This window comes from Xenopus laevis, chromosome 1S, assembly GCF_017654675.1.
Source record: "Xenopus laevis strain J_2021 chromosome 1S, Xenopus_laevis_v10.1, whole genome shotgun sequence".
Classification (NCBI taxonomy): domain Eukaryota; kingdom Metazoa; phylum Chordata; class Amphibia; order Anura; family Pipidae; genus Xenopus; species Xenopus laevis.
In genome coordinates, this window is record NC_054372.1 from 132,961,458 (window position 1) to 132,971,803 (window position 10,346).

General features: G+C 38.3%; 1 protein-coding gene across 2 annotated transcripts in view; it reads left to right on the plus strand.

Annotated features, from left to right (window-relative positions):
- Positions 1–8,923, plus strand: part of smtn.S (smoothelin S homeolog) — a 76,582-nt gene extending 67,659 nt beyond the window's left edge. Inside the window, exons 18-20 of one of the 2 annotated variants that reach the window (XM_018239347.2) lie at positions 1,917–2,068; positions 4,182–4,349; positions 7,053–7,193. In XM_018239347.2, the coding sequence (XP_018094836.1) occupies positions 1,917–2,068; positions 4,182–4,326 (297 nt within the window). In that variant the 3' untranslated portion in view covers positions 4,327–4,349; positions 7,053–7,193. 2 annotated transcript variants of the gene reach the window in all.
- Positions 8,924–10,346: the final 1,423 nt, after the last annotated feature.

Here is a 10,346-nt window from a genome sequence, read left to right on the forward strand (position 1 = left end):
GACGCAAAGATCCGATCGTACGAATCATTGTACGATCGGACTTTCCCATCTCTGACCTGCCTCTAACCATTCCGATCAAATCAAGTACAAAAGAACAGATCAGCCGATGTTCTGCCCCTGACAGCAATCATACAAAAGTTTGGAAGATGATCAACCCCTTTAAATCTACCGCACACTTTTAGGAAATTCACCCTTCCAGCATAATATATTCACTGTCTGGCTATGACATTTTTGAGGAAATGTAATAAAAGGTGCAATGTTTGCTATTGTTCTAATCAACACAAAGTATTTACTAGTTAACTATAAAAATCAAGCATCTGTGTGTTACTGCAGCTATTGGGGTTAATGTTGCTGAAACTCGTCCATCTAGTACAGGGGTACCCAACCTTTTTTACTCGTGAGCCACATTTAAATGTAAAAAGAATTGGAGAGCAACACAAGCATGAAAAATGTTCCAGTGTGTGCCAAATAAGGACTGTGATTGACTGATTGGTAGCCCCTATATGGACTGGCAGCCTACAGGGGGCTCTGTAAATCTGTTTTTATGTAACCAAAGCATACCTCCAAGTCAGGCATTAAAAAATAAGTACCTGACAGGACGTCTGCTAATAAAAATGTAAAATATGGGAACAGCAACATTAAAAAATAAAATGTTTTAAAGTGATAAAAAATATAATGCAGTGTTGCCCTGCACTATTTGCTTCAGTAACACTGATTTTGTTTAGATAAATAAGCTGCTGTGTATCAGATAATGGATAAGCTCTGTAGAACATAATGGTGTTATCTGCTATTTAACTTTTGCCATATAGCCTTTTTTCAATTCCCACCATTGCTACACAGCAGCTTGTTTATATGAACTAAATTAGTGTAAACCAAACAGCTCTGTGTTACCAGTGCAGGGCAATAGTACATTATATTTTCATTACTTAAAAACACTTTCATTTTTTGGTGTTGATGTTACTTTAAACGATACATTAGTGGCTACAAATACTTCAGAATTAAATTGTGGGTAACTTAAGTCAGAATATCCATATTAAAAGCTTTTATAAAATTTGGTGGATCAAGGGGGTTTAGACCGCAGGGTCTGCTTACTCTAAGTTACGTGAAAATCTCCACTCTGCAGTCACTCTCCTAACTGAGACGTGGTGGGGAGCCACTGGAAGCCGGAGGGTGGGCAGGTAGTGGAGACCAGGAGGGAGTGGCTGTGTAGCAAATTGAAATTGTTTGGAAGATACACCTGGGTCACTGAGCTGCCAGACTGAAACACCAGAGACCAGAAACTTTAAAGGACAAGGAAAGTCGTTTACCACATGGGGGTGCCAAATGTTAGGCACCCCCAAGTGAATGTATTTACTTACCTGAAACACCGGGCCGGTGCTCCTTGCTCAGCAGAAAACTGCACCGGCCTGGGGTTATTCCAGCGAGCACCACGGAACGCTCCACATCCAGTTTCTTCTTGCTGCGCATACGTATTATAGTGAAGAGCCAAACTTTAACTAAAAAAGTCAGCTTTTTCATTCTACTGCGCAAGCGTCTCCCCCGGGAAATTTGAAGAAAGAAGAAGCCGGAAGAGGATCGCTCCGTGGTGCTCACTGGAATAACCCCGGGCCGGTGCAGTTTTCTGCTGATAGGAGCGCCGCCTGGGATTTCAGGTAAGTAAATATATTCGCTTGGGGCTGCCTAACATTTGGCACCCCAAGTGGTAAACGACTTTCTTTCTCCTTTAAACTTCAAAAAATTGCAAGCAATTGAAAAAAGTATTTTTTCTGGTGAACAAGCTGAAAACAACTAAACTGAAAAAAGTATTTGGAAGGTGAACAACCCCTTTAATACCTGCATTAGCATTTGGATAATGTTAATATGACCTATACAATTTGGGGATCTTTGCCTTTATCTGAGTCTTTTTGCTATTTCAGAATGTGAACATTCAGAACTTTTCCTCCAGCTGGAATGATGGAATGGCATTTTGTGCACTTGTCCATAATTTCTTTCCTGAAGCATTTGACTACAGCCAACTGAACCCACAAAACCGGAGGAAAAATTTTGACCTGGCCTTCTCGGCTGCAGAGTATGTACGGGGGTTGGAGAGCACATGCTACATAAATTGTGTTTACTTGATACATGTGTAAATATATATATGTGTAAAAATATATATATATAGATATAGATATAGATATATATAGATATCTCTATCTATATATATATATATATATATATAATATCAAAACAGGGGGGTTGTGGGAGCACTCTAAAGGCTTTAAAGTATATATATATAAGTATAATAAATGCTATTGCATATGTACCCAAAACAGGGGTTATTTTGTTACAAAGTTATGATCATAAAATTGATAAGCCACCATACCACGTCAAGGTAAACCCCGAATGGCGGTCCCTAACTTGTTTTATATTTTATGTGCATTTTAGCATTACCTGTAATCAATGTCCATTGAACGCTGTTTTTTCACTAAGTGGTGATCCTATGCTTTTAAAATTGGGCGTTTGTTTTGGGAATATCTCTCCTTTAAAAGCCTGATTGTTGGCTGGGGAGGATTTAGCCCTTAGTGAAAAAACAGCGTTCAATGGACATTGATTACAGGTAATGCTAAAATGCACATAAAATATAAAACAAGTTAGGGACCGCCATTCGGGGTTTACCTTGACGTGGTATGGTGGCTTATCAATTTTATGATCATAACTTTGTAACAAAATAACCCCTGTTTTGGGTACATATGCAATAGCATTTATTATACTTATATATATATATACTTTAAAGCCTTTAGAGTGCTCCCACAACCCCCCTGTTTTGATATTGTATATATATATATATATATATATATATATATATATATATATAGATGTCTCTATCTATATATATATATATATATATTTGCTGGTAATGTTTATCTTCCATTTTTTTATACTTAAGAATATGGAATATATATGATTCTCTGGATATGAGCAGCAGCTGCCATATTGTTTACCTCAGCTGTTCTTTTTGTCTTTGGAAAATATTACAATATCCAAAGTCAAATGTGCATAGAAGCAGCATTTCAAATGGTTTAGGGTCTCTTTCTTGTAAATTAAGCAATATATCTTACTAAGAAATAAGAATCATTTTTTCCTGAATAAATACGAATGAGCATGTGTAGAGCTGTTTATCTAGGCAAATACTAATACAGGTCTGAACTAAAGCCAGTACTACTTTTGAAAATATCAGTTTATAGAGATGAACCTTTAGAATCTACTTAGAAATCTATACAGTATGTAAGGCAACATTTTGTAATGACAGGGTGTGTATATATATATTTTATATATTTTAAGATACACCGGACTCAAACTGCAGATTGCTAAAAGAGCACCAGTTCTTATGTTATGAGCAATATAGTCTCTTTACTGGCATAATCATTGTGATTATTTTGTTTTTTAAATAGCAGAAACAATTTAAGACAATTACTAGGAGCATATGTATCTAATGTGAGCTTAATAAATATGGTCCTAATAATATAGAGTTGTTATTTCCCTCTGGCAAACTGTGGTGGGCTGTACTTCATCCTTTTTATGAATATTCCTCCTAATAAATGGGGACAATGACAAGTGTGCTATCTCGATGAAATTGAGCCAATGAAGTTGTTGATTTGGTGCTCTGTGTTCACTCGTGGCATTCTCCTTAGCAGAAAAAAAGCCTCCCGAAAGACTGACTGAGGCAATGTGTGATGATGAGCAATATTACTCATTACCCGAGGTTCTAGCAGCTGCTATAATTAGAAGGATCTTTCCCAAGTTTCAGATATTGAAAAGCAGCTCACAGAAGGAAGTGGTAGTCACTGTCTTGTGTAGATATTCATATCCCACAGATTTGTGTCATTGTCTGTCCTTTAGCACTGTAATGTTGCACCTCACATGGATGGTTTCTTCACAATAACCTTTTCCTGTAGCACAACCACGGCCCATGTATGTTTCAGAGGTCTGTTTTCTTAATAAATTCTATATTTCCCCCTTTCCATGCACTTGAACCCTTAGACACACACAGCATGGGTATGTTCATTGTTATGCCACCAGAATGTTTTAAGCACTGATGGATGTCTCTCTCCTTTTTTTTCTCTCTCTTTCCCTTCCACGGGCTGTTCACTGCCTCCTCTTCTGTCCTTCCACCATCTTTTCTACCCACCGTTCACCAATAGGAAACACGCTGACTGTCCACAGTTGCTGGACGCAGAGGATATGGTCCGCATGCGAGAGCCAGACTGGAAGTGTGTTTACACGTACATCCAGGAGTTCTACCGCTGCCTGGTGCAGAAGGGGATGGTAAAAACCAAAAAGTCCTAGGAGTTAACGCCATAGAATCACTGGTGAGAATATGTGTGACAGATCTTGGTGAATCTAATCTTTTCCCTATTGGAGTCCCATATAAAGGCAACCATGTAAAATCTGAATATCAGCATATACCATAGTACCTGAACTGCAATATTACTTAAAGTGCCTAAAACTATGGTTGCCACAGAAAGCATTTTTTTTCTCTGTAGAATGAGCATTATACTCCTTTTTTTAACTTGAGTGCATTGAAAAGGACTGCTGCTGGAAATAGTTTGTGCCTGTTGTGTTAAAAATTTTAATTTTATTCCAAATTTTCTGGTTTGTATTTTCTGCTGAAGGCTAATATTACATGACACTATGTCCACAGAACATTCTGTCTATTTTAAAGGAGAACTAAAGCTTAACTAAAGAAGTAGACTAGAAATGTTGCACATTAGATTTTGGGCTACTGTACCAGCTCAAGGCAACCACAGTCCTTAAGATGTGAAGATATTTTCAGATGCCCCAGTAGCTCCCCGTCGTCTTTTCTGTTGATTCACTGAACATGCTCTGTGCTGCTGTCACCCACTCACAATATACAGTACAAATAGAATATAAATGTCACAATAATTAATACAGATAATTATTACATGGCAGCACATAAACCAGTGCAACTAACATCAGAATTTAATAATCAGCCTTGTAGCATCATCTTAAATTACAGGCCAATCTCATTTTCTTCTTGATAATTTGCAACAACCCCATAGCTTCTTAAACTTCCCAACAGCCGCTCAGAGCCCACTGAGCATGTGAGTGTCGCAGACATTTTCCAAGATGGTGACCCCCTGTGACAAGTTTGAAGTCCTGGATCATTGCTGCTATTGAGAAGCTGGAACTTTAGGCTGGTGCAATAAGTTCAGTATTTAAAATATTACAATTTTTGGCCTATTCTTAAGGGGTTGTTCTCCTTTAAAAGGTATATAATTCTATGGCGAAAACTTGTATTTAACTATATCTTTTCTTTAAAGAGGATCTCCACCCAGAAACCATTTTTCCATAATGAAAGAAAATAAAATTTACAATATACTCAAATTAAATATGTCCAATGGTTGCTTGACCTTTTGAATTCTCTGCACTACTGACTCTGGCTCCTGAAAGAAGCAGCTGATGAACAGACCTAGAGGAGAATGGACATTTGCTACATTGTTTCCAGAGTCTGAACCATCGAAGAGAAAGAAATAAACATGCATTCAATAGCAATTACATTTATTAATAACTTTAAAGCCACTGAAAATGTTTAATGAATGCATATTAGAAAATAGCTTAGAATGACACTTTCTTTTATTATGGAAAATGATTTTGGGTAGAGATCCCCTTAAAGTTCTAAAATGTATCATTTAATGTAGAATTGCAGTTTTATAGTATCTGCTCGTCCCATCATTATAAATCGCAGGTGAGCCTGTGTGGGGAAGGCTTGTTCATCAACTCAGAGCAGGTTTATGGCCCTGGAGTAATTGGTTGAGGTCTCCTGAGGGCAAAAGGAAGGCATACGAAATCATGCTCTTACACTTAGATGTAGGTTAACATGTTTGTTGAATACCTTGTCATCTGAATTAGTCAAGCGAGACCTCTTAAAACAGTGATTGCAGAAATGTACATAGAGAAGCACTGTTACCCCTGTGCATTTGTACACAACCTGGAAAGACAGGCCCTTATTTTCCAAAGGGACAACGACAGATCAAAATGTAAAAAAAAAAAAAAATCACAGATCAAAAGCAATGACACTATTTCACATCAAGCCAGAAACAAGGTGATTTCTGCTTAAGCTGTTAAAAAGGATTGTGAATTGGACATATTGCTTTCATAAAGATGTTTTAAAAAATACAAATTTCCAGTTGTGTGCAGATCTTTGCAAAATGACTTTGGTCCCATATGAATGTGTTGCTGCTATTCTACTGGCTGTGCAAGGGTTAAACACTCTATCCCCCAACATCATGCTGAACATTACAGTCAGGGCCATTCATGGAGATGGTTAAGTCCGAGACACTGGGCCTGCACATATATGGTGTGATGAAGAGAGAGGAGTGCTGTTAAGATATAAACCAAATGATGGAAACTCTGAATCACAGAGAACTTGCCTGTGTGCCGCAGTGTAGATAAGGTTAAGGCAATGCTAGCTGTGGCTAAAGGCACCTTAAAGGGACACTGCACCCTGTCTCTATCCATTCATTTTTATCATAGGCAGTAGCACAGGAGGGCTGCCCTGTAATATTGTATAGAGCAACTGAATCAATGAGCGACCAGAGCTCCTGTAGCCCTGTATTCTCTTTAAACTGCAACAACAACATCTTTTTGTTAAGATTATTAGGGATATTTTACTTGGCAGTAAGGTAGCTCCCATTTATATTCCACAAGGGAAAGCTCTATACACAGTGAGGTATACCTTCTGACTGCTGCTGGCAAAACAAATCTCAGCTTGCACAGAATCATGTGTCTCTAAATGCTGAAAGACATCCTTTTGTGTGGAAGGCAATGCTTCTGCCAACACTTACCTGAAGAAATGGAGCATATCGGCAGCCGATTCAATCTACATTGGACTCCTTGTTAGAAATACCCAATCTGATTGCAGAGCTGACTAACAGTATGGCTTGGTGTTTGTGCCCAGAAGTATCCTCTTAGACTTGCATTGCTTTGTATTCCCCAAACTTTAGTCCCTCTTAACTGACACTTTGTCTGCACGTGTCTTTTTTTTTTTGTAGAATGCTTGTGGACTGTGTCCCTCTGGTGGAGGTGGAGGACATGATGATCATGGGGAAGAGACCAGATTCCAAGTGTGTCTTCACTTACGTCCAGTCCTTGTACAACCACCTGCGGCGGCATGAGATGCGTCTACGCAAGTCTGAGTTTTAATTATGTGCCCTTCTACTTCTATGGCTTCCCCTGGCACAGCGCTAACACTTCTGGCCCCCACCAACTAAAGTTCTGCATCACAGATGAATGTTAAGAGGTTGCACATATGATTGATAGTTATGTATATTCCCTTTCAGATATTTAACAATGTTCTGCCTCTTGTCCCCTGATGCCAGAGGCTTGCAAGTATTGCAGTGCGATCCTCTGCTGTCTCTCTGGCACACGAGACCTACCATTGCTGTGCCAGTGGAATGCCATCACTGCCTCAGATGCCCGTCCCTCTCTACAGAATTAATATATTTAGATTATATTATTATATAGCACCAAGTAAGTGCTGGGCCTTTAAGAAATCACTGCCACAAGCTTCAGAACATTGCTTCACTCCGTAAGAGACCCGGAATACGCTTCACTTGCAGCTGGAGCATTTTAAAGAATAGTTATTTTAATATATTTAATAGCAGTCTATTTAATCCTGTTTATGTCTGTTATTGATGGTGTTTAATGATGGTTTAGAGAAGGCACAGGCAAGGGAAGGTGCTCCAATGGTTTTGGAAATACAATGTCCATAATGAACCATGTAGCTTGTAAGGCATTGTGTGAGTTTGAGTTCTGTATTAGCTGGTGCACACACATTGCCTTTCTCTGAATTATAATTGTATTTCATGTATTTGAATCCATCTGTTTTGAGCTTTTGCAAAATGGAGGTTTCATTAATGAACCTATTGGTAGTGTTATCTAAAATAAATGTTCCCACAGAGCTGCTATCCCAAAGCAGGCAGATCCATGCTGCAGAGCTTGTAAAAGTAGTGCTTAGATACATTATTATTATTATTATTATTATTATTAGCTTACCTTCAGATGTGAAGTTGTGGAGCACAGCTTGATTGTAGTGGATAGAGGGATTCATCTGCTAGCCCTCATGGCATGGCTTTTTTTTCTACTGCAGAATTCTGGGTAACAGTACTAAAATAAGCACACCCAGACTCGCAATATAGCACTTTATAGTTCCTAATTCTTGTACCTTTACATGTGTTTTTTTATGTGTGAGAACGCTCTCCCCCCTCCAGTTGACAGAGGGAATATGATGGAGAGGAAAGGTTAGATGTACTATTTTGTCATTGCAGTGTAAACTCCTTACATGTCTGTTACTCTGCCATACAAAGGCTACCAGGGTCACTGCTCACATTTCAAAATGCTAGTTTGGATAAACAGCATGTGTTACTGTATTATTACTGTCATTTCAGTTAACCCTTAACATCATTCAGCGGTAAAAATAATCTAACTATATGTCTGCATTTACAATATCTATATCTGCTTATATAAGTTGTATGGATTTATTTACACAGGTACACACATAGATACACCCGCTAGTGTATAAATATATGTATTTGTGTAATTATTACATTTATAAGTACACTTATATACTGAACTCATGCACACATATACATGTTATATAGACTGATACCACCGTCTATAGCAGCTTCCATATAGTGCAGCCCTGTTATACTGGGTAATATGCAGATCCTGGTCTGTATGATTTATTTCCTCGCTGAATGCACATCCCTTACTTCCCTTATGCGCGTTTGTAGCTCGCCAGTCCGGCAGCGATTTCATTGTAAGGAAACAGTTTTAACCTGATCACTCCTCAAACACAGCTTTTGTGTCCATTCTTTTTATACACCAGCATGTGCTGACATTTTAATAAAGTTCTATTAACTGACTTGCCTCCATGTTGTCATTTGAAGCCCAGTGATTCAGAGGCAGAGGAACTCTAAACCTGTTATTTGTACAGCAAGTCCAATCTCTGATCAGGAACCGTGAAATTGTCACTATGGGACTATGGGACGATTGGCCTGGCACACTATGGGACATGTTTACTAAAGGGTGAAAATAAAAAGTTGATATTTTGGGCAAAAATGAAAATGGCCAACGTCGGCAATGTTTAGGCTGGTGAACTACAATCTCTTTATTTACATCCTATGCTAAAATCCCAAATATGCAATTTCTTTATGGCGGATATTCTATTAGAAAAATGCCCCCACTACTACACTGATGAATTTTTAGAGTTTAGCAACATTTTTGTACAGTACATTGAGAACTGTGAACTTACAAAGTAAATATTGAGGCAGACTTGGAGTTAAGCTGGCCATACAGTACATACAGAAATCGAATCTCTGCATGATCCAATGTGATTTTTAAATCCGCCCAATTGGAAGCCTGTCTGAGAGCCCAATAAGCTGCCAAATCAGGGAAGCCTGGAGGGTCCCATACACTGCTCAATAAGCTGACACAAGAAAGTCAATAAGCATGTGACCGCTCAGGACTCACCTGACCCCCATCACGTGATGTCCCTCCAATCAGCTCTGTAAACTCCGTGTGCTCCACCACCAGCATCCCGGCTGTGATACAGGTCCAATTAAACAATCAGGCAGAACTCTGGATGGATTTGAGGGTTTTTTTTTTGTAAAATTAGGGTAACCGCCTTATGCGTTTCGGAAAACATTCCCTTAATCATAGGCATGCAACTAGGTTTTTTTCCAGAACTATTACATTGAGGAGGTGTGGCTAATAAAGTTACTAACAATGTCCATTTGGACAGTGTGGACACTACAAATAAAGGTGGCCATACACATACAGTAGGAGCATATTTATCAAAGGTCGAATTTAGAGTTTACGGGAGTTTATATAAAATCACATAAATTCGGGGGGGGGGAAACGACCAATCTAAATTTTATAGAAAAAACTAAAAAAAAATTTAAATTCGGGTGAATAGGATTGACCTGCAAACTTGAATTTAATTCAAACCAAATTGATTCGAGTTTTTCACACAAAAAAAAATGTTTAAAAAAAAAAAAAAAAAAAGTCCACCAAACTCCTCCAAATTGATTGTAGGAGGTCCCCCATAGAAAACACCAATTCGGCAGGTTTTAGATGGCAAAAAGTCTAATTCAAATTCTTAAAGGGACAGTACATGATAAATTTTGAATTTTTTTTTTTAACTCAAATCAAATTTGGACTATTCCCTAGTTGAATTACACTAAAACAAACTTGAAATTAGAATTTAAAAATTTGAATTTTCAATTCGACCCTTGATATATCTGCCCCATAGAGATCCGGTCATTTGGCGATTTCGCCAAACGAGC